The sequence below is a fragment of the Ictidomys tridecemlineatus genome, chromosome 2 (genome assembly GCF_052094955.1).
Source record: "Ictidomys tridecemlineatus isolate mIctTri1 chromosome 2, mIctTri1.hap1, whole genome shotgun sequence".
NCBI classification, from domain to species: domain Eukaryota; kingdom Metazoa; phylum Chordata; class Mammalia; order Rodentia; family Sciuridae; genus Ictidomys; species Ictidomys tridecemlineatus.
Window position 1 is genome coordinate 217,584,292 of NC_135478.1, and position 24,381 is coordinate 217,608,672.

Below are 24,381 nucleotides of genomic sequence, written 5' to 3' on the forward strand. Positions count from 1 at the left end.
TCAAAATAGGGTTGGGGATGTGGCCAAGTGCTCCAGAGTTCAATCCCTGGTACAAAACAAAAACAAAAACAAAAACCAATCATGTGGTGACTTGTAAGTGACTTACTTGGGAAAAGAAGCAGGCTCCACTACAAGCACAGGGTACCAGTTCCTTTTGCTGACCAAGGCAGCCTAGAGTCAGTCAGTCCTGCAGATTCTACCACAGGAGAATAACTGGATGGTGCCAGCCAGTAAGCTTCCCCTGTGTCTCCCAAACATTTCTCAGCAGGCTAGATGACTTAAGAAGGTGTCACTTTCTCAGTGAATCTATACCCACAGAAATGTGGCTGAGGAACAGATGAGAGAGTCAATGAAAGGAACATATTATTTTCTGATACCTGCATGTTTTGAAATAGCTCATTACACAAAACAGTCAAATTTTTTTTTAATTGTTTTATTTGGGAAAAGTGCTTCTTACAAAAGGGCAGCTGCAAAATACAGAGACCTCTGCAACAATTACTTGTTTTTTCTTAAAGTGAAAGAATGAGTGGGATCCAAGGAACCAAAGCAGTAGATGGACAAATCAGGAGCATCTCCCAAGTTATTTTCAGGAAACAAAGCAACAAAATGCAAAGGTAAACTTTCCCATCAAGGAATTCTTCTAACAACTTAACTTCAGCTTGTCTTGTGGATTACCACGCCCTCCCCTTTAGTGGAAAAAAAAGTATGACTTATTACCGCAAACCAATCACTCCACTACAATAAACACCTTAGAACATAGTTTTGAATGACTTCCATCTACCTGCAAAGCTCAGGGGTGGAAAGAGGCAATACCCACAAAAACAAACACAAAAACCTGACAACAGAACCCCTCAAACAGAGGACAAAAGTTTTTCCAAAAGTGCCTGGACTGGAAGGGCCACACCATGAAACATTAAATAAAACTGTGCATCCAAGACCCAGTCTGTGTTGATACATGGGATAACCAGTCATTTATCCACTATGGCTGACCCCATTCCTCTAGCATATAGTTGCTGCTATAGCAACTATCTCCAACACACTGCTTTGCCCTTTAAGATCTACCTGCCACATGAGGCTGAAACCACTAAACCAAGTTTGTCCACTAAGGCTAAAAATACTGTATCTATGCAGGGACAGGAAGCTCATGCTCACACCAAGCCCTTGGGAGTCAACTGCCAATCCTGCACTGATGGTGTGCCACTTATCTTTCATGTGTGTTCTTTCAAATGTTCCTAGCATGCTAAAGTCAATACATTCACACCTGGTTCTCTTTACCCAGTAGTACTCCTTATGTGCAATTAAACAAGAGACCAAAACCACAGGACAAGCGAACGTGGTGGAGGGGATTATAGGGGAGGGAACTGATACAAAAACACAGATGTGCACATTTTACCAGAAACCTCAAGGACCCACCTCCTACGTCTGCAGAAGGCTACTTGCCAGCCAGCTTAGGTGCCTTCACCCGTCACCCCTACTCTTGGACCCCAAAGCACGGCTGGTGCTTTTGCTCCTGAACCTGGGGTCCTGGAAATGAGTGCAGAAAGTCCATAGATACAACCTGGCTGAAAACAGATGACGCAACAAACCTACCCTAACTGTCTGACAGTTAAATTCATGTTACAAAAAAACTAACTTTAAGATTTATTTTTGTAACTTTTTGAAACAGAGAAAACAGACACTCCTTGGGGAAAGGGGAGGGGAGCAGCAGGCCCTGGGTAAGTGATCACGACAGCACCTGGAGTGGAGAGGCCTGCCTAGGAGAGCAACACGCACTGCCACGCGGCACAGGGGACAGCTACTGTCTGAGGCTCGCAGACCAGTTCCCGTGCCACTCAAAGCTGCTATAGGTCCAAGTCATAAAAATCTTCCAGCTCATCGTGAAACAAGTCCCACTCGTCCTCAGAGTCTGTCAGCTCGTCGTCCCCACCTGCAGCCAAAAGCATAAGCAACATCTCGCCCAGCTCAAAGGTGACAACCTCCTCTTCATCGTTGTCAAAGGGGTTGCTGTTCTCTCTTTCCTCAATGAGTTCCCAGAAGTGGTTCCTTCGTTGGGCCTGTAAAAAACAAGGCCATGATAGGGGTAGCACTGCTGAGGAGTGTCTTCTAGTCTGTTGCTTATAAGGCAAACCATCCAGCACAGAGGGCATGACGAACCAGACTTCTTACTTACGATCCATCTTACCAATCCTCCCCTCTGGGTACTTGTTGCCAACAGTTTAGGCTAGGGCCTTCCACACTGTCTTTTTTCCCTTTCCTATCCCTCCCAGTTTTCCAAGGTCTGCCTCCTCTTTTCATCCTCTCCTCCAGCCTCACTCCCAGCTCTGAGTGCTAATCTTGGCTTTCCCCTTCCTTCCCCAATGTTCAAACTCAACTGATCGTGGAATTTCCCCTTCTTTAGAAAAACAGCGAGAGTTACCCGGTATCTGCTTGATGTTCCCACTTTCTGTCTCTGTGGCTCCTCTCTACGGCCATCAGGGTACGCATGCTTGTAAAAACAGTTCCCTCCAAATGGACAGCTCCCACGTCCTTCATCAAAATACCTGCACGCCTTGTTGCTGGAAAGGAAAATATCGCAACCCTTATTCACAGTGGACTTCAGGCCTATATCCAGGGTTTCTTTAAATAGGTAGTAAGGGTATAACCCGGATATCAGTTCACAGCCCTCCCCAAAGTGTTTTTATAAACGTGTGCTAAGGCATGAAACACTAACACAAAGTCACTGTTCGAATCTATGCTGTTTACCAACTCAAGGATCATGTTCCAATAGAAAGGAAAATCTTCTAGAAAGCCAACACGTAAAAATTAATATAGGACAACTATGACATGACTCAGAATAAGGTAGAACCCATTCATGGTCTTTAGATATCAACAGTAGAGACATCATTATAACACAGTCCCTTGGCAGGTACCTTAAGGACTGTGTTATACAGCAAGATACAAAGTGGGTAAGTGGTATGAGGGTGACAAAATAAACTGTACTGGGAAGCAAAAGAAAGGGTAGGAAGGAGGTAGGAGTGTGTAATGCAGCACTGATCTTCCAAAGTGAACCAAAGCTGCTGGGCTCTTGGCTTGAGAAAATGCTGCAGTGCTCATACCTCATTGCCTCCTTGTATTTCTGAATGAGTTTCTGCTTCTCTTCTTTCTCTTCCACCCAGTACTCACTTGGAATGACAAAGTTAGATGTGATCCGGCATTCTGGGCAGGACCTGGGAAACAATGAACAGGCTGCAATGCAAATCCCCCTTTACAGACCCACTCTTAAGGACACACCCTGGTGTGTCACCTCCAGACTTAAGGGCTTAACTGAGAGGCACATGGGCATTTCCTGAAAGGGTTCCACATACTGTCAAACAACTGACCCTTTCTTTGAAGGCAAGACAAAATCCTTCATAAATTCAAGTCAATGGCTAGCCAGTTCATTTTTTAAAAATAACTTAGATTAAAAAACAAAACAAAAGAAGACATTTCACACAGACTCCTTTTTCTTTCGTTTAAATAAATTTATTTCTTGTAACTTTGCTCTGTTTAGATTATGTAGTATTTGTTCAGTTATGAGAACAATCTTTAAAGGATGGTGGATTATTGGCTAGCTTAATGGATGGAATAGGAAAAGTGGAAAATGTAAAACGTCAGGAAACATACATTCGGAGCTAGATAAGTTTGTTCACGGAGCCTAAACTGGCTAATCCATTAAACACAATCTCCTCAGAAAAAGCACAAAGATTCTACTAACTGATACATAGGGTTTCCTCATTCAAATAAAAGTAGACCAACTAACCTAGCAGCTAGCTGAAATACAAAGAAGAAATCTCAATTAGAATACCCCAATTTCAAGATAAAATGCATGCATTTAAATGCGGTCCATCTGGTTGAAAGTTGGCACAAGGTACTAAATTCTTCCCCAAAATAGAAAGCACAAACGAAGATTGGGGAGGAGTCTCACTTTATGATCTTGCTCTCAAATTGCTTAGCACTCCTCCACTTGCGAATACACTTGAGACAGTAGGTGTGGTTGCAGTTGGAGAGGATCCCAAAGCGGCGCTCGCTGGGGTTGGCTTTCTCATAGACCACCTCCATGCAGATCCCACACACCATGTCCTTGCTGCGCTGCACAGCAAAAGACAGCTCCATGTCCTTCTCGTGGGCCTCAATGCAAGACTAGGAGAAGGAAGAGATGAGAAGCATCCTGAAAGACTTCCACTCCACAGTTCATGAATGTTCAGACAATCAAATCATCAAATGAAATGTTTTCCTAATTTCACTTGAAAGTAAGTTTTGCTCACAAGTGAACATAAGTGAAATGACATTATCAGACATCACAATACTGTAAAATCAAACTGTGAGGACTCAACTTCAGAAACTGAAAAATCACCCTATATTCTCTATCCTAAGCTATTTATTGGCAGTGTCGGGGACTGAAGTCAGAAACTCACAGCTACTAGTCAAGAGTTCTAATACTGAGCCATACTCCCAGGCCTAATATGCCTTAAGAAAAAACAAAAAACAAAAACAAAAAAAACCTGCTTTACTGAGATAATTCACACACCATGTTATTCACCCATTTAAAAACTGTACAATTAGGCTCAGTGGCAGAACACCTGCCTTGCACATGTGAGACACTGGGTTAGATCCTCAGCACCACATAAAAATAAACAAAATAAAGATATTGCATCATTCTATAACTAAAACATATTTTTAAGAAATTGTATAATTAAATCTTTTTTTGATATTCATTTGTACAAAAAATTACCTTAAAATTAATATTAGAATGTTTCCATTACCCCTAAAATGAAACCCCATACCCATTAGCAGTTACTTCTTTTCCCTCAAAATCCCCAAGTCCTGGGGCTGGGGATATAGCTCAGTAAGTAGAGTGCTTGCCTTGTATGCACAAGGCCCTGGGGGGTTTAGAACCCAGCACCAGCACCAGCACCCATCACCCCCCTCCAAAAAAAAAAAAATCCCCATCTCAGAAACCACTATTCTGTAGATTTCCCAGTTCTGTGGTCTTTTATGACTGGCTTTGTTCACTTATTATGTTTTCAATGTTATGTGATATTCTTAGTACTTTGTTTCTTTTTAATGTTGATAAATATTACACTGGGTGGAACACATTTTACTTATCAATTCATCAGATGATAGACACACTTCAGTTGTTTCCACTTGGGGACTGTTATGAATAATACTACTATAAAAATCTATCTACAAATTTTCATGTGGACATCAAGTACTTTTTTAATCTGTAAGAAACATGATTATAGAAAATACAAAATTCAGAAGAGCCACCCATAATCCCACGTAACCACTTAATGTTAGTATATATTCCCTTGTCTATTCCTAAAACCCTTTGTTTTTACAGTCTTCAGAGGTAGGTCCTACTACCCTCAATATATAGTTATAAGGACTTTTTTTTTTCTTTTTCTTTTTTGGTATTGAGTCACTCTACCACTGAGCCACACCGCAGCCCCTTTTTTCCTTTTTTGTTTTATGACAGGGTCTTATGAAGTTGCTGAGGCTAGCCTCAAACTTGTGATACTCCTGCCTCAGCCTCTTTTAAGTTACTGGGATTACAGATGGGTACCATCATACCCAATTTGAAATGTGAATTTTAAAAGTAAATCATATGGAATGTTAATCTCAGAAAAGCTATTATTAGAAAAAAAAGAAAGAAAAACATTTAAAAGCTCATAGTTTGAGGTTCTGGAAGCAAGACTTTTTTGTTGTTGTTTCTTTTTTGGTTTGATGCTAGGGATTGAACCTAGGGATTTGCATATGCTAACCAAGGGCTTCTACCACTGAACTAGATCCCTAGCCTCTAGAAGTATAACTTCTTGATAAAGCATTCAAGAAGCTCAGAGAAGAAACACTTCTACTTACTGAAAACCATTCAATTCATCAAACACTTTTCTAAAATGAACTGACATTGTGAAAGGGCAAATACAGCTTCTTACACCTGAAAACACAGGCGTCTCCCTGAAGACTTACTTTGATGTGCTGTGACCTCTGGGCTGCATCCATCGGGTGGAGGACTTGCAGCCCACACATGTCACACGAGTCTCCGTGGAGATACACACAGTTCTCCCCATAGCGGCACTCTCCCACTGCAGCATAGGGGCAAAGCTGCTTCTTAGTTTCCACTGCAGTTTGCTCTTTCTCTGATTCTTCCTTGGTCACTGAGCCCTGCAGGGGTGCTTCAGTGCAGGAAGGGGCAGCTGAAAATGTGTAAGAGGGTAGTAAAGGTCCAAAAGGATAAGGCATATTAAGAACTATAAGGTACTGAGAACCTAACTGAAAAGGGAAAAAAAAAAAACTTAATTAAACTCAAAACAGTCTACTAAACTAATTTCTTCACTAATGAAATCAGGACCTCCTGCATGCTAGGTAAAATGCTACCACTGAGCTATATTCCCACCCTTTTTATTTTGAGATAGGGTTTACTACGTTGTCCAGGTGGGCTTCAAACTTTCAATTCTGCTCCCTCAGCCTCCCAAGTAGCTGAGATTAAAGACATGCACCACCACACCCAGCTTTTTTGGGCCCTTTTTATTGAGACAGGGTTTCACTAAGTTGCCAAGGCTGGCCTCAAACTTGATTCTCCTGCTTTAGCATCCCAATTACAGGTGTGCACCACCATGTCCAGCTTAATTTCTTTACTTTTTCAAGATATTTTTCTCTAATAATGACATTTCCAAGATAAGGCTTGTTATTGGGATTCAAAAAGTTTGTTTCACTCCATCTGTAAGTCCTAGGTTATCCAATTTAAAGTGATAAATTAGGCTAAATATGAAGACTGGAAGCAGGAAGACTGTGAAAACTCAGTTTAATTGATGAACTACCTCTTTATATTATTCTTTAGAATACTTACTACGTCCACAGTAGGGCTGCCCAGGAACAAACTCAATGGCATTCACCCAGTCCTCTGAACCTGCTCCTACTGTTGGATAGTTTGAATTTCTTGACTCAGCTTCGCCTGTATTCATTTCGACAAGCGGTCCAACCACGGATGAGAGACTTGAGGAAGCAGCAAGGGTAGGTTCTGCAATTAGATCTGTAGCAGTCGCTTCTTCCTGTTTCAATGGCTTGCTATGTTCATATCTAGGGGGAGAAAAAAAGTAAAAAGCAAGCAGTTAGGGCTGGGGGATATAGCTCAGCAGTAGTAGAATCCTTGCCTTACATGCACAAGGCCCTGGATTCAATCCCCAGCAACCCCCACCCAACACACACACAAAATCTTGACATCTAGGCAACACAGAAGTGACTCCGTAGTCATTAAAGAGTGAGGCTGTGCAGATGTGGAATAGTGTCTAAAATATACTATTTAGTGAAATAAATAAGCTGCAGAGCAACAACAACAAAAAACAAGCCTTCTGCCAGATTACCCCTATAATCCCCAAGACTCAGGAGAATAAGGCAGTAGAATCACAAGTTCAAGGCCAGCCTCAAGCAAGACTCTCACAATATAAAACAGGCCTGGGGACCTAGCTCATTGGTAGAGCAAGGCTAGGTGCAATTCCCAATACAAAAACAAACAACAAAATAAAAAAACAGCCCTTAACCAAGTTTGGCCTATAGGCTACCCATCCCTGCTATAAACCACTTATTACTCTTCAAATTTAACTGATCAGGAAGTTTCAGCTAGTTAACCTACAGTTCCCATGGTAACTCTGCTAAAGAAACCACATCCCGAACCAAGTGGATGATTAATCAAACCAAAATGGACACTGAGGGCTGGGAGTAATGCTCAGCTGGTAGAGTGTTTGCTTCACATGCACAAGGCCCTGGGTTCAATCCCCACAAAAAAGAAAAAGAAAAAAAAGGTACAAATCACCTTTAAAAGATACATATGTACTTTCTTATATTTCCTTTTCCCATAGTCTTTCATGGAGTATTTCCCAAACTTTTGCCCCATATAGTCTCTCCTCCCTTTTCAATCTGTAAATCACTAAACCTATCTCCAAATACAGAAAACAAAACAAAACAATTACTCCCTTCATGGAGGAACTTACTGCTTGAGAAAAATGCTGATAATTCAGGCTTTTGTGCTACTATTTTCATTCAGACAAAATAAATTAATTTTGTTATGTACTAAATCTAAGTCTTAACTTCTCAAATATCTACCTTACCTAACAGCCTTCGCAATGAAACAGTATTAACCATGGGTCTATTTATGCTTACATCTAAGAAAGAAGAATTTGGCAAACTTTTGCTGAGCTGCTCTGTATTTAATCACTATATTCTATTACCCCAAACATTCACATTCCAACTCTTAGATTAGGTAATCTTTTTTGGCTTGAAGTATAAGTGAAATGAGAATCCTGGTATCAGCTTCAAAAACCCAATACACTGTGTTCTGGAGTGGAATTATATGAGCTGAGGGGAAGGAACTATCAGGAATAGGCTTTTTCATGGGCTGGGGATATAAATGAGTTGAGTACTTGTGCATGTAAGGCCCTTGGTTTGATCCCCAGCACCAAAAAAATAAATATGCTCTTTCATTTGTTTCATTTCACTTCATTGTCAAAGATCAGTGAAGAACTACTAGGGATATGGGGATATAGTTCAGTGGTCCTGCACTTGCCTAGCATGTCTCTGGGCCTGCTTCTGACCCCTAGCACCAAGATTTTTTTAAAATCTATATTTATCCATTAACAGAATCTCAGAATAGCTGGGCATATAATGCTATTCACACCTATAATGCCAGTGGCTGGGGAAGCTGAGGCAGAAGGTTCATGAGTTCAAAGCCAGCTCAGCAAAATCGAGATGCTAAACAATTCAGTGAGACTCTGTCTCTAAAAAAAAATACAAAATAGGTCTGGGGATGTGACTCAGTGGTGGAGAGATCCTGAGTTGAATCCCTGGTACCACCCAAGCCCTCAAATCTCAGAATAAATTTGCTTTTGTTTGATAATTTTAAAATTATGTATATTTATATTGTGGGGATTGAACCCAGGGCCCTGTTTTGAACATGCTAAGTTAATACTCCACCACTGAGTTATACCCACAGCCCTTTAATTTTCTGTTTTGATTCAGGGTCTCAATAAGTTGGTCAGGCTGGCCAAGAACTTGTCAATTTTTTGCCTCAGTCTCCCAAAGGACTGGGATTCCAGGTATGCAACATCATACCCAGCTTAGAGGAAACCTTCATTTTAAGTTTTTCAAAACCTTCTCATTTGATGGCAGGGACCTTGTTTTATTTATACTGAGTAGATAGAATGGTTCTTAATGTGTGATTGATTACAAAATAAACTGCTTGGGCACGTTCAGTTCAGTTTTCTTTTTCTTTTTTCTCTTCTTTTTTTTTTTTTTTAAATATTGGAGATTGAATAATCCAGAGTCTCACTAAATTGGTGAGGCTGCCTTGAACTTGCAAATCTCCTTCCTGTGCCTCCCCAACAGGAAGTCACTTCTTCACTATTAACACAGACATCAAAAAACCTAAATTTCCTTCATTGGGAAACTCACATCTGCTAAAATATTGTTGCCTCATCAAAACTGGACACCTGGGCCGGGGTTGTAGCTCAGTGATAGAGCAATTGCCTAGCACACATGAGGCACTAGGTTTGATCCTCAGCATCACACAAATAAAATTAAGGAATTGAGTTCATATACAACTTAAAAAGAAAACAGGGCACCTCCTCACTCCTTGGTCAAAATTCTCAGTTTCCTTTCCTACAAAGAAGCCCTCTGAATACAGGGGAAGACTGAAGATGGGCTTCTAAGTTTCTAAGAGAAAAAGAATGCCCTTTGGAACTGCAAAACTGCATGAAAAATGAAATGACTAACAGGTAGACCTAGGCCAGATTTCTACAATCTTTACCTTCAATTTCCCATTCATTCCACCTGTATGGTCCAATCAGATGAACACTACTTCTGTATCTTTTCCTATTCTGTCCCAGTCTATTCTCCAATGCTCTCTGCTGGGCACTTTTTGTGGGAGGTGGGGAAAGGTTTACCAGGGTTTTAACCCAGGGGTGCTTAACCACTGAACCAATCCATATCCCCAGTCCTTTTTTTGAGATAGAATTTCACTAAGTTCCTTATAACCTAGACAAGTTGCTATAAGGCTGACTTTGAACTTCCTCAGCTCTCAAGTCACTGAGACTATATAGGCATTCGACACAGGGCCCAGTCTGATGGGCGCTTTTAGAGTCTCCCCTAGTCATTGTTGGAACAGTTCTCAACTGTCTGGAACCCAGTCCAAGAAATCTAGCTCCTCCAGAATTAGCCTAGTACAGAACATCTGCAGAAACTGTTACTTTTGTACTCTAGCACATGAACCCAATAGATGACATTTTTTTCTATTAATGTCAATAGAATTGGCTATGACACTGTCACTAAGTCTTACCAAATATAATCATCTAAAATATGTCCAAACGCTTTGATAACAGGCATCCCTTTCAAAAAGGTGGAGCTTGATTCCTCTCCCATTGAATGTGGTTTGGATATAGTTCAGAATTTAGCAGAAGTGACAACATGTGACTTCTGAGACTAGGTCATAAAAGGCATTGTGGCTTCTCCTGCCCCCACTGGAGTCACTGCCTCTGGAGAAGACAGCTGCTAAGCTGTAAACATACTAAAGCAGCCCTATGAAGGCCCCCTGGCCACCAGCCATGAAAGTGAGCCACTTTACAAGTTGTTCTCCAGCTCCCATCAGGCCTTCAGATGACTGTCACAATGGTCAAATCTTCATTGCCATCTCCTCAAAGTCTACGCTAGAACTACCCAGCCAAGCCACTCACAGATTTCAGACTTCCAGAAAACTGTGGGATAATAAATGTTTTTTGATTTACTCTGCTACATTTTGGGGCAATTTGCTTAACATCATTGGATAACTAAACACCTAAACATTTTCTTAACAGTGAAGATTTAAAATAACAACAACAAAAAACTGTGCCTAGTTTCTAATCAGAACCCACCACTGAATTCCAATGTAAGGAACTCAATGAATAACGGTAGAGATTACTTAATAACTAATACCTCTTGGTTTTCTAACATTCTAAGAAAGGTATTAGAGACATTTCTGAAAGTGTTTCCTAAGTTGTGACTGCACCCAAGTTTACAGGATTCAGGAAGTAAGACAAAATGACAAGCCCTCTAACTAGTAACCCAACAGCTAGAGGTTTAGCTGCATGGTAGAAGGCATGAAGTATGAGGCTCCAGGTTTTGTGCCCAGGACAGGGGTAGGAGTGAGGAGTCTAATGCACCATTCCAGAGGTGTAAGAATCCACTCTCCATAATTCATAATAGCAGAGAATGACTGAATCCCACCTAATTTAGTCAAACATGTGCCTCATTCTTTGTTTTGAAAAGCAAATGCCATATACAAACACATATGCTTTCCTAGCATACACAGTTCTGGGTTCAATTCCCAACAATGAAAAAAAAAAAGTAATACATTCCTTCTAGGATATCTTTCCATACACTAACATTTCTAGGGAGTTTTATTTATTTATTTCTAATGCTGGGAATTACACCTAGGGCCCCTTGCATAGCAGGCCAAGTACTCTTTCTACTAAAGTATAACCTAGCCCTAAAGCACTGTTTTAAATACATTATATAATGAAGCTATTAAAATTATGTATCTAGAGCTGGGGTTGTACTCAATAGTAGAGTGCTTGCCAAGCATGTGCAAGGCACTGAGTTCGATTCTCAGCACCACATATAAATAAATAAAGGTCCCTCAACAACTAAAAAAAATAAGTGGAATAAAATTATGCATCTAGGGCTGATGATATAGCTCAGTTAGTAGAATGTTTGCTTTACATGCACAAGGCCCTGGGTTTGATCCCCAGCCAGCATCAAAAAAAAAAAAAATTATATATCTACAGCTGTAGCTGTAGCTCAATGGTATGGTGCTTACCTAGCAGTATGTGTGGCATTGGGGTCAAGCCTCAGCATCGCAGAAAAATAAATCAAAAATAAAGGTATAAAAAATATTATGTAATTACTTTCATTATTTTCTCCCAACCCATCCCTGAATGACATGAACTTAGCTGGGAGCCCTGGCTCAAGAAAGCAACTCAGGAGGCTGAAGCAGAAGAATTGCCAAGTGAGGCCAGCCTCAGCAATTTAGGAGGCTCCAAACAACTTGGTAAGACCTTATCTCAAAGGCTGGGGATGCACTTGATGATAAAGTGTCCCTAGGTTTAACTCCTGGTATAAAGACAAAATAAAAAATTAATTGATGAACAGATTCTTACCTGCAGCGGTCTCCATAAATACAGTACCCACGTTGAAAATACTTGCACACTACACCATACGGACTGTCAGAGAGGTCATGCGAGTAGCGACAGTTATCTCCTTCCTTACAAACCCCATGCATAAAATACCTGTGAGACAAAGGACCAGAAAACTAGATTAAAAAAGACTAAAGCCAGTCCTCAAAGATTCACTACTAATATATTCTTATAGTAAATACACAATAGTGCGAAATTAATAGAGTATACCTAGATCATGTGCCAGAATGAACCATTTGAGGACTACCATAGGCTGCCCATAGAGCTAGGCAACAACTTAGATTTTAAACATTCATCTTATCACTGCAGGTCAAGTCTGACTACTGTCCTCATTTTACAGTCCTAGGGAAGTAGCCTCTTATTTTCCACTAACTTTAGCCCTAGGAGCAGCTTTATCTGTAAAACAAATCAAAGAAACCAAATAGACTGAAAAGGGAAACCACCCTGCCAATTGTCTTTAAGAATTACAGGTGGAGGGGCTGGGGTTGTGGCTCAGTAGTAGAGAGCTTGCCTAGCATGTGTGAAGCACTGGGTTTGAGCCTCAGCACCACATTAAAAAAAAATACATAAAATAAAGGTATTGTGTCCATCCACAACTAAAAAAAAATTAAAAAGAATTACAGATGGAGGTAACAAGCAGCTTCCAAAAACCACACATAGAATATAAGTGAATCTAGACCAGCAGCAGGAATATTACCTGAGAATCTGTTAGAAATGCAGACTCTACCTAGGGCCTACTCAATCAGCACTGGGCGTGGGACCCAGCAATCTCTTCTCTAAAGTCCTGGATGGGCTAGGGAAATAACAGTCTTTCTTTTTTTTTGACAACCTTGATCCAAAAAGTGAACCTCCAACTTCCCATCATTGCCTCCTATCTGGGGTTCAGTTTTTCATTCTTCAGTCCTTTCTGGATCTCCTTCTACTAAGCAGGGTTATAAAGATTTGAGTTCTGGGGCTGGGGATCTGGCTCAAGCAGTAGCGCGCTCGCCTGGCATGTGTGCGGCCCCCCGAGTTCGAGCCTCAGCACCACATACCAACAAAGATGTTGTGTGCACCACATACCAACAAAGATGTTGTGTCCACCGAGAACTAAAAAAAAATATATATATATTAAAAAAATTCTCTCTCTCTCTCAAAAAAAAAAAAGATTTGAGTTCTGGAAGGCCAGAAATTCCATAACATGCATCTACACATGGCTGGTAGAAAGTAAGAAAACTTGTAGACTGACCTTGTAGGACAGTGCTACGATGAGTCATACATTTATCAGAAAATGGTAGGCAAAAAGGTGGAGATGTTAAAGCACAATGCACCTAGTGAACTGAATATTTATAGAAAGTAGATTCACATTTATCTAAGATGCCTTCCAGAAGGCAGCGGGGGGGGGGGGGTGGGGGGTGGGCTGGGTAGACATGCCTAAGAGCATGTGCTCAGCATGAGCAAGGCTCTGGGTTGGATCCCCACCACCACCACAAAAGGTTACTCCAAGTTTAAAAATGAACAGTTCTTTTCAGAGGTTACAAACCTTCTATATGACAGTCCCAGATACATGAAAAGAAAAGAAAAAAAATCTTGATGCAAACGGTTATAATTATCAAGACCCTTAGTATTCTAGGATTACAGTCCATAACAAAATATAAGAATGAAGTCAAATTACAGGTATAATTAGCCTAATTTCAACTGCTATTAGATTTTAACTTTATCTAACACAGGTTTGGACTTTTGCTCAACTGCAAAACTACTTTCCACAAGCTATCCAGCTGTCTGAGCACTACACAACCCTATTTATTTTGTTTATGAAAAGAATATAATAAAATTAGACACACTTGGGAGGCTGAGACCCTAAGCAACTTAGTGAGACCCTAAGTTATATGGGCGCGGGGGGGGGGGCTGGGGGGGCTGGTGATGTGGATCAGTGTTGAAATGCTTCTGGATTCAATCTCTGGCACCAAAAATAAAATTAACAAAATGAGACCCAAGTTTTGGCGGAATGTTTCTACCAAACTTGTACCAATAGGTAATTTCTGACTTCATAAATGGACAAAAAGACTTAAGAAATGAAAGTCAACAACCAATTACAAGCACTACAAGATAGTCATACTTCAAAGTAACAAGTTATTCATTTGAAGCACTGCCTTGGAAAACAGCTCAGTGCAAAACCATTTACTCCCACACTTCACACATAAGACAAAGGGGTCTGTGACTTTGGTATGTCTTTGGGGTGTGTTTGATACAGGGGCTGGGGCCCATCAGTAGAGTGCTTGCCTAGCATGTGTGAGGTGCTGGGTTCAAGCCTCAGAACTTCATAAAAATAAATAAAATGAAGGTATTAAATAAATAAATGTCAGAGATACTGATATAATTTTAAGGCTTGATAAATGTTCTACCCAGTGGTATAAAGGTGTATTAAGAACTATAATGCAAATAATAATAACAATAATAATAAAAAGCTCATGTATAATAGTATAATTTGGAGGACATACTTTATATACAGATTTGTGAAAAATGGTGTTGTGAATGGATAATTATGATTGTAATGCATTCCACTATTGTCATGTATGTACTTAAAAAAAAAGAAAGTTCTACCCAGAGACCTCAAGCTGGGAAGAGAAGATGGCTCTTAAGTCTCAGGCACAGCAGTAGATATTAGGTGCTAGGGATTGAGCCCAGAGCCTTGCTAGGCAAGCCCATGGTAGGCGAGCACTCTACCACTGAGCTACACATCCTCAGTCCTTTTCAATTCAAGAGAGGGTCTCACTAAGTTGCCCAAGCTTGTGATCATGCTGTCTCAGTCTCAGTAGCTGGAATTACAGGTGTGTTCTGTTTTGTTCTTAAATCCTATTTTGCTATGCTCTCATTCATGAATTGTTTGTTGCACTTGGGCTTATGATGCTGTTGATTATGTCAAAGTACATCTTCCAATACTCATTCTGATCGCTGGTGACCTTTATTTTCTCAACCAGTCGTTTCAAGGTATTCCAACACTTCTCCTTACCACTTTTATAACACCATGGATAAGAACTGATCTCTAAATCAGGAGGCCTAGCACAGTGCAGCAGGGCCTATTAACACTTTGGCTAAAAACTTAGTATAGCCTGTAAGCCAAATTATCTTAAAACAGTAACAAATCATTTAGGAATCTAAAACAAGATGGGTGCAGTTGTACACTGTGATTAAAGGTGTGTACAACTTAAGCCTGGGCAACTTAGTGAGACCCTGCAGTTGTACACACCTTTAATCACAGTGACTCAGGAGGCTGAGGTAGGAGGATGGCCAGTTCAATGCCAGCATCAGAAACTTAATTAAAACACTTCTCAAAATAAAAAGGGATAGGGATGTGGTTCACTAGTAAAGTGCCCCGCTAGAAACAAAAATTAAAATAAAATACATTTGATTCTTACTCTTTCCCGTTTTAAATTCTACTGAAACATTTCCCTGGCCCTTTTTATTTTTTTGACACAGGATCTTGCTAAATTGCTGAGGCTGGCCTTGAATTTGATATCTCATGCCTCACTCAGCCTCCAGAGTCACTGGGATTACAGGCATGTGCCATTGTACCCAGCTCACTCTCCATTTTTTAAGAACATCAAAAAAAGGGGGGGGCAGGAAATATATGTGAAGTAACTGGCATAGTGCCTACACTGGAAGGCACTATGCCATATCTTTCTTTCCACATCACTCCTCTGCCCTATCAAACTCTATAATTTCTAACAATGCAGCTAAGAGGTACATATGAACAAATAACTTAAAAAAGAGTAAGGCAACCCAACAGGGAAAGAGAGCTACATATTGTGCCACACAGGATTTAAAGGAACTGAGGTAGCGCAGCCAGAAAACAAAGCAATTACCTTTTCGAGCACATTCTCACAAAGGACAATATGTGGGAAGCTACAATATCAATCTGGTTCAACATAAGGACTGAGAAACTCCACAGAAATGAAATGCATTATGGAGTTGCATAAACAGTATCACTGAAGGAATTTAAGATGCCACTGTATCACCTAATACTGCAGAAACCAAGAGAAATATTAGCATATAAAATCCTAATTGGTTAGGGTCAAATACCAGGCATTATTTTACATGGCATTTTGGTAGATATCTCTGGGTTTTATTTTCTTACTTGCCTTTTGTCTCAGTGATACTACTAGTACACTCAAAAAAATAAATAGTGCTCACAGTGGAATCTTTTCCGGGCAACCCATCTCTGTATAAGACTGAGTATGATAAAGTAACCCATAACAGGCAACCCTGCCAAGAATTGCTCCCTAAAACAAAACCAGTGAAAGACAGTAATTTTAAATGCTATCACCAAAAAGTAATGTCCAAATTCACCTTGATATCTATCACTGCCCAGGGTGAGCATGCTTTCTGTGAGTAGTTGGATCATTTGATTTTTTTTTTTTTTTAAGTACTTGGCAGTGAACCCAGGGTCGCTCTCCCACTGAGCAACGCCCCTCCCCCACAGGAATACACAGGCATAGGGACCCTTTTTTGAGACAGGGTCTTACTAAATTACGCCCAATGTAATTCTTCCTGCCTAAGCCTCCCAAATAACTGGGATATCAGGTGTGTGCCACTGTGCCCAGTAAGCCACATGATTTCTAGTTACTTTCACTGTGAAGATTCTGAGTCCAAGCAGACACTGTCCAGAAATAAAGACAAATGTACTAGATAAAATCCCTCTACTGGACTATAGTACCTCTGGAAACCTAAGCATAGTCACCAAGGCAGAGAACAAAAAAAAAACAATAAATAGCCTGTAAGGGTATATAAGAGAACCAAACACCACCCTTGTTACTATCTCTAGGCATCATAATGTCTCTGGGGATTTCTAGAAATTATCATGATATGTTAAACAGGAGGTTTTGGGGAATGGGGGCTGGGGATTGAATCTTGAGGGGAGTACTCTACCAGACTGGTTTTTTTGGGGGTTTTTTTGTTTGTTTGTTTTGTTTTGAGACAGGGTCTCACCAAGTTGCTGGGGCTGGCCTAAGACCTGGTGATCTTTCTGCCTCAGCTTCCCAAATTGCTGGGATTAGAAGCATGTGAATCCAGCTCTGGCCTGAAGTGACATTTAATAAATTCATCCACCATGTCATTTTCTTTTTTGTTTTTGCAGTGCCGGGGATTAAATCTAAGACCTTGTATATGCTAGGCAAGCCCTCTACCACTGAGCCATACATATCCCCAGCCTGAAATCTATACATATTTTTGTTTGCTCTGCAGTACTAGGGATTGAACCCAAGGGTATTCTCCATGAAGCTACACCCTCACCCCTTTTTATAAGACTAGGTGTTGGTAAATTGCCTTGGGCTCACAATTCTCTGCCTCCTCACTTGGTAATATTTAATTTTCATGAGTGTATATACACTGTTTCTCAAACTTGATAGAAAATTCCTGAGTCAAGACATGTTTTATTCTGTTTTTACTGTTCTTGTTTGTTTTTGTTTTTGGTGGTGGTACTGGAGAATGAACCCAAGGCCTTCTGCATGCAAGACAAGCACTCTACCAACTGAGCTATATCCCCAGCCCTAGTCTGTTTTTAATTTATTATACTACCTATGCACTTAATACATACATAAGACACCGAGGTGTCATGATAAGTCATGGTGTCAGTAGCAAATTAATTTTCTTTCCCAGGGCAAGACAACTTTTTCAATGCTGTCTGAGTGTATCTTGTCTCCATTACCCATCAAAACATACTATATGTTTTGAACAACTAACAATAAAAAAAATTAATTTAAAAAAACATAAAAAAAATAAAGTTGTAGTTGAACACAAAAAAAGAAAAAAGAAAAAAACACCATACTATATTCTGGGGCCAATGGTATATACGCACACGGCACTCCCATGGGCTGCGGAGGCTGGAGCCGGAGGGTTGCAAGTTCAAAGATTGACCCAGTAATTTACCAAGGCCCTGTATCAAAATTTAAAAAGGGCTGGGAATGTGGCTCAGTGTTTAAGTGCCTCTCCTGATACTAAAAGAAGCACACTATATGTTGCAGATGTAGCTCATTCAATGGCAGAGCGCTTGTTTAACATGTGTGAGGCCCTGGGTTTAATCCCCAGTACTGGGGATAAAAAAATAAACCTATAAGCCAGACATGGTGGAGTGTAACTATATTCCTAGCTACTCAAGTGGCTCAGGCAGGATCACTTGAGCCACAGGTTCAAGGTCAGCTTGGGTAACAGAGCAAGACTGCATCACAAAACACTATATAGTCTGCAAGTAATAAAATTCACTATGCACATCATGCTCTTAAATAAAGAATTTCTGGGGCTGGAGTTGTGGCTCAGCAGTGGAGCGCTCGCCTCACATGTGCGAGACCCTGGGTTCATCCTCAGCACCACATACAAAAATAAACAAGTGAAATAAAGGTGTTGTGTCCAACTACAACTAAAAAATAAATATTAAAAAAAAGAATTTCTAGAAAGATTTCCTTTATTTCAAAGCTATATTAAGCATGCTTTAAAAAAATAAATTTTAAAAGTTGACAAATCAAATTGTAATTTGTGTATTTTCAACTTCCAGAACATTCATCACTGTAGAAGCATTCCATTAACAGTGCATAAATTTAAAATTATAATTGGCAAATTGCAATTTTTCTTTAAATATTAACTGTTTTAACTCCACACTCAAGACAACTACAAGGGGAGCATTTCTATTTTATAGCATTCCTCTAATAAAAGATATCAAGAACAGCCTGATGGTGGCAGCATAATACAGTTTCTCAGCAAAGGTATTAAGCTTTTTTTAAGCAACAGAAATAAAACACAATGAGAATTTCAAAAGCAGCATTAAGAAAAGAGTAATTAACAAGAAAATACAGATGATTATAATCGGTCAAAACCAAACATCCTTATCCTAAGAATGTCAAACTTTAAAGATGCTTATATCCTAAGTATAGAAAATACTCACCCAAATTCCTAAATACAGAATTGATCTATTATGAAGAGAAATGAGCAACCACCAGAACACACCACTATACCTTGAATTGTCTTCAAAGGAGATTTAGCTATCAAACACACCAAAAATATTTATACTATATACTTCTGCATTCACTTAACATTTAGTATTGTGTCCCCACTGCAGACAGCCAATGCTTATTTATTGAATGACTGGATGGAGCTAGGAGTATGCTCAGTGGTACAGTACTTGCCTAGCAAACATGAGACCCTGGGTTCAATAAGCAGCATCGCAAATGTTTTTCACATAAATTTGTGAAGATGATTAAATAAGATAGCCCAAGAAGACATTCATGTTCTAGTTAGGCACAAACTGCCAGTGCCTGTTATAATCCCAGTTGTGGCAGGAGGATCACAAGTTTAAGGACAACCTCAACAACTTCTGTGGAACTCTGGCTCAAAATTAAAGGGGGGAAAAAAAACTGGGGATGTAGCTCAATGGTAAAGCACCCTGGGTTTAATCCCGAGTACAAAAAAAAGAAGGTCCATTAAGTCCTTTGTTTTTACCAGTTTATATGTGTTTCAAAAATGAAAAGCAGAGGAAACTTACAAATTTATATTAAACTGGGCAATTTTAGGTATGACTTTACCATGATCAACTCAAGCATGTGCTAACTCCATACTCTATGCCAAGCACTGAGCAAAGCCCTGCAGAAACAATGATAAACAACAGTCCTCCTCTCAGAGCTAATAGGAATAAAGATTTCATAGATGCTGTTCCTATAACCAAAACAAAAACCTCCCCCCCACTACCCAGTACTGGGGATTTATCCATGGGGCTCTTTACCACTTAACCTCATTTTCAGTCCTTTTAATTTTGAGAAAAGGTCTGGCTAAATTGCCCAAACTGATCTAGAACTCTTATCCTCCTGCTTCAGTCTCCCAAGTAGCTGTGATTATAGGCCAATGCACTGAGAAACTTTAAAAAGAAAAAGAAAAAAAAAGAAAGAAAACATGTAGGTACCTGGAACAACAGAAAACAATGTCAAATATCAAACCCCAAGATATATCAATTAACCTGTAGGTTTTTTCCATTCCTTTGTTCTGAAACAGGGTCCTGTGTTGCCAAGGCTGTCTTGGAACTCCCCAGGTTCAAGGGATCTTGTCTCAGTCTCTGAAGTGGCTAGAACTACAGGTGTTTGCCACCATGCCAGGCTTTAGTTTCTTTGTGTTTTTTGTTGTTTCTTTTTTGTTTGTTTTTTAAAAACAGCCCCTTCCCAAGCTAAAGTTATAGTCAAAATTATACCCTCCCCCAAAAAAGGAAAAAGAAAAACTGCTACATTAACACTGTATCTCTTTTCATTATTTTCTCACATTACGTTTGCTCAGCATGTAAATTTGTTAAATACATAATTCTGTAACAAGGGTTCACTTGATGCTTTGACTACATCCCTTGTCACATTAAAACTTACATGGTTTTTTTCTTTCTCCCAACCATCTCCTCCCTGATCTCGCCTTCCTAATGTCATTTTCTCTGAATCACTTCTTAAAAAAAAAAATGATAAGCAGAATTACAGGCTCTGGGTCAGGAGTCCTCTCAAGACCTTGTCTTCCTTTTTGGATTGGCATCCAGGACGAAGACTGAGCTTTCAAATAGAAATTTACTGGATCCGGGGCAACAAATTCCCACTCACCCAGGAGGAAAGGCAAGGCAATTTCATTAACTCAAAGATCCTAAAGACAGGGCACAGGGGCTGGGGACGTGGCTCAAGCAGTAGCACCTTCGCCTGGCATGCGCGCAGCCCTGGGTTGGATCCTCGGCACCACATACAAATAAAGATGTTGTGTCCGCCGAACACTAAAAAATGAATATTAAAAAATTCTTTCTCTTTAAAAAAAAAGACAGGGCACAAACTTGTAATCCTAGCAACTGCTGAGGCAGGAGGATCACCAGTTCAAGGTCAGCAACCTGAGGAAAACCTATCTCAAAATGAAAAATAAAATTCAATCCCCAGCACAAAAAAAAAAAAAAAAAAAACCTAGGAGGGGCTGGGGATGTAGATAAGTGGTAGAGTACACCTGGGTCCAGTCCAGCACACAATAATATTGTAAAGGAAGGCACAGGGGAATGATGAGTCTAGAACACCATTATTTAGAATCCCTATGAGGAACTAGGAAAGGAGAAACAGGGAAAACTAACAGAGGGAAAAAACAAAAACAAAGTGTTGACAGTAACAATGAATTCTGTTCAGAGATGTAAAGTTGGGGTCGAGATACAAATTAGACAAGAACAGAAATGTCATGTTGGTGATGGGTATTCCGTGGCCAGACTATATTTAGGCTGGAGATGATGGATAAAGTCAAGGTATCTTACGGAGCTGTAAAAATTTCTATTCAAGCTGCATCATGTTCATGGTATAGTGGCGGATTGGCTCTGCAAAATGAATTGCAGGAAAGTCCAGGAATTCAAAAGTTACACTCGTTTTATATTTGTAAAGACTCATTAGCACATAAAAAGCAACTGTAGTGCTGCAAACACCTGTAATCCCAACAGCTCACCAGGCTGAGGCAGGAAGCTTCAGAGTTTAAAGCCAGCCTCAGCAACTTAGCCATGCCCAACGCAACTCAGGAACAGCCTGTGTCAACATAAAATATGAAAAAGAGCTGGGAAATGAAAAACCCCAAAATGGTTTGGGAAAATGCCTGGGAAAAGACAGACTCTGGACTTAAGCATTGATGTCTCCCAAAATAGATCCTTTCCAGATGCTGGCGGCTGACCCCAGACCCTCCATTGTCCAGTTAGAGGAAGAGCTCGCCTAGCAAGCATGAGCACTGGGTTCGATCCTCAGCACCACATAAAATAAAACAAAGGTATTGTGTCCACCTACAACTAAAAAAAATAAATGTTTAAAAAAATTAAAAAGGCTTGGGAGCCAGGCGCCGTGGCACACGGCTGAGGCATGAGGATCACAAGTTCAAAGCAAGACTCCAGTTTAGCAAGACCCTGCCTCAAAATAAAAATTAAAAACGGGCTGGGGAACCCGCCCACGCCTGTAATCCCAGGGCTGGGGCAGGAGGATTTAGAGTTCAAAACAGTCTCTGCAATTTAGCAGGCACTTTGCAACTCAGGGAGACCCTGTCTTGCGCCCCTGGGTTCAATCTCAGGTACAAAATAAATATGTAAACAAGATTTAAAAAGAAAAATAAAACCAACTATATCCTAGTAAAGAGAAAAGATTCGAATAATCGGTTCCATGAATAGGAACTTTAAAATTTTTTTTCATTCCTTCAGATATCGCATTTGAATAGGATCTACAGATTAAAAGTTACCTGAAATTTTTTTTTCTCCATCCAGTGATTGAAAATCAGATTATCATTCATACCTTACATATATCATATAAAGATCGAGAAAGCTGGGCTGAGGGTTGTGGCTCAGTGATAGAGAGCTCGCCTAGCATAAGTGAGGCACCTCCTAAAAATGAAATAGATACTGTATCCAACTAAAAAATAACTATTTAAGAAAAAAAAAAAGATCGAGAAAGCTTCAATGTGGCCATCAATGTGTCACAAGAAAGACTAAGAATACTCAAATCTCGTCTTTAATGCTACAACCGTGACTTATATATGATCGGGAATTTTTACATATTTGCATATAAACTATCTTGGCCTGAGCTGTATAAAAGAATGCTTACAGCAGTCGCTGCCGATCCGCGCTTTGAAGCCGGAATATAACACCTAAAATAGGCTCTTGCGTCCGCGTCTGCATTGGGCCATCCACTCATTTTTCGCAGACCCTCTGGCTTACCCAACCACGGCCAAAGCTCTCTCCTTGGGTTCTCCCTTCACGAGCAGGATGCGTGGATTTGGAAAAAGCAACACTGCTCTGGGCGAGAGTAATAATGCAGCTCCTCAAAGCAAGGGGGGAGAGGACCCCGAGCCCCGACCGCTGGGTTCCAAGACAAAGCTCGGAACCGCCAACCCCGACAAACATACAAAGAAATACAAAAGCTTCTTCTCTCGGGCGGGGGGGTGCGCGGGGCCGAGAGAGGAGAAAAGACGTTACAAACGGATGACACGGAGCAAAGACCCCCCAGGGACAGGCAGCCCTCGGCGGGGTCTCCCGGGCCGGGAGAGGCCGTTAGAGCCCGGCTGGGAGCGACCACCTCGCGCCCGCTTCCCGAACCTCCGGAGCCCGGGGTGGGGCGGGGGCGTCCTCCCACACAGCCCCGACACGCCGAAGCCAGCCCGGGGGGTCGGCCTACCTCTCCCCGAGTGCGAGGGCGCCGGAGAAGGGGTGGCCCGGAAGGTGGCGGCCCCGCAGAGATCGCGCGCCACCAGCCTTTGCGGACCACGCTGAGGCCTCGGACGCCGGCGGGGAAAGACGCAGCGACGGTCCCGGAGCAGTCAGCGGGGGTCGCGGAAACGCCGGCCCCTCCCTCCCGCCCGCCCCCGCCCACGGCCCCCGCCCACCGCCCGGCGCTCCGCCACGCAACGTCCTACCTGCAGGTGACCTGTTTGGTCCAGCCGCCGCCGCTGCCGTCGCTGCCACCGCCCCCTCCTCCCGCCCCCGGGGACGGGGCAGCGACTGTGGGGATAGGGGTGGGGGAGGCCGCTGCCACCGCCGCCGCTGCCGCTCCTGCTCCTGATGTTGTGGCTGTTGTTCCGGGAGCCGCAGCCTCCGCCATTACTGTTTATCCCACACAGCAATGGCCCCGGAACTTCCGGGATCACATAGTTCCGGTCCGGCTGAGGGGAGAAGGCGGCGATGGGAGGGGAACGAGGCCCGGGCGCCCGCTGGGTCCGCGCGAGCCCCGTGTCGCGTCTCGGTGAGCTCTGGCCACTAGGACCGCGGGCCCCGGGCGTGTGCACCCGCGGCCCGCCCCCGACGTCGCTGATTGGTGGAGCTGACGTCTCCGCAGAGAAAGGGCGGGGCTCCGCCGGCTCCATCCAGGTGTGCCGGGTGCTCAAAATCCGGGCGACCGAGGTTCACTAGCAAAGCCTTTCCTCCTAGCCGAGGGAGGGGAAATGGGGCGCCTGGGGAGGCAAGACCTGGGTTTAAATCCGCGCTTTCCCATGTCCCAAGTGTGAGTTTGGGGGCTTGATATTGCTTCTATCTTTCCACTTCTCTCAGATGAGGATAACAGCAGACCCTCCTTCACTGGGATTACTGAGAGTTGTCAGAATCAAAATAGAGATGTCGAGCCCTGTATCAAATAAAGCTAGGAGGGCATGAAGAAGGAGG

The 24,381-nt window shown here is 41.7% G+C and overlaps 1 protein-coding gene across 2 annotated transcripts; it reads right to left on the bottom strand.

Moving 5' to 3' along the window:
* Window positions 1–1,629: 1,629 nt before the first annotated feature.
* On the bottom strand, window positions 1,630–23,984 carry Mkrn1 (makorin ring finger protein 1). 2 transcript variants are annotated; one of them, XM_078040643.1, is made up of 8 exons: window positions 23,640–23,984; window positions 12,201–12,329; window positions 6,866–7,095; window positions 5,986–6,212; window positions 3,944–4,158; window positions 3,096–3,206; window positions 2,417–2,555; window positions 1,630–2,054 (listed from the first exon to the last, which is right to left on the bottom strand). In XM_078040643.1, exons 1-8 carry the CDS (start codon window positions 23,822–23,824, stop codon window positions 1,842–1,844), a joined length of 1,449 nt encoding a protein of 482 aa, XP_077896769.1. In that variant the 5' UTR covers window positions 23,825–23,984; the 3' UTR covers window positions 1,630–1,841. The 2 variants fall into 2 exon arrangements, with proteins under 2 accessions (XP_077896769.1, XP_077896770.1); XM_078040644.1 differs by lacking the exon at window positions 23,640–23,984 and adding an exon at window positions 23,402–23,535.
* Window positions 23,985–24,381: the final 397 nt, after the last annotated feature.

Coding starts and splice junctions, on each gene's coding strand:
- Mkrn1 (XM_078040643.1), bottom strand. CDS start 23,824: ATGGCGGAGGCTGCGGCTCCCGGAACAACAGCCACAACATCAGGAGCA. Junction 7,096..12,200: donor ATTTATGGAGACCGCTGCAG/GTAAGAATCTGT, acceptor TTCTCCCCCTAG/ATATGAACATAGCAAGCCAT. Junction 2,055..2,416: donor GAACATCAAGCAGATACCGG/GTAACTCTCGCT, acceptor TGTTTTTTACAG/GCCCAACGAAGGAACCACTT.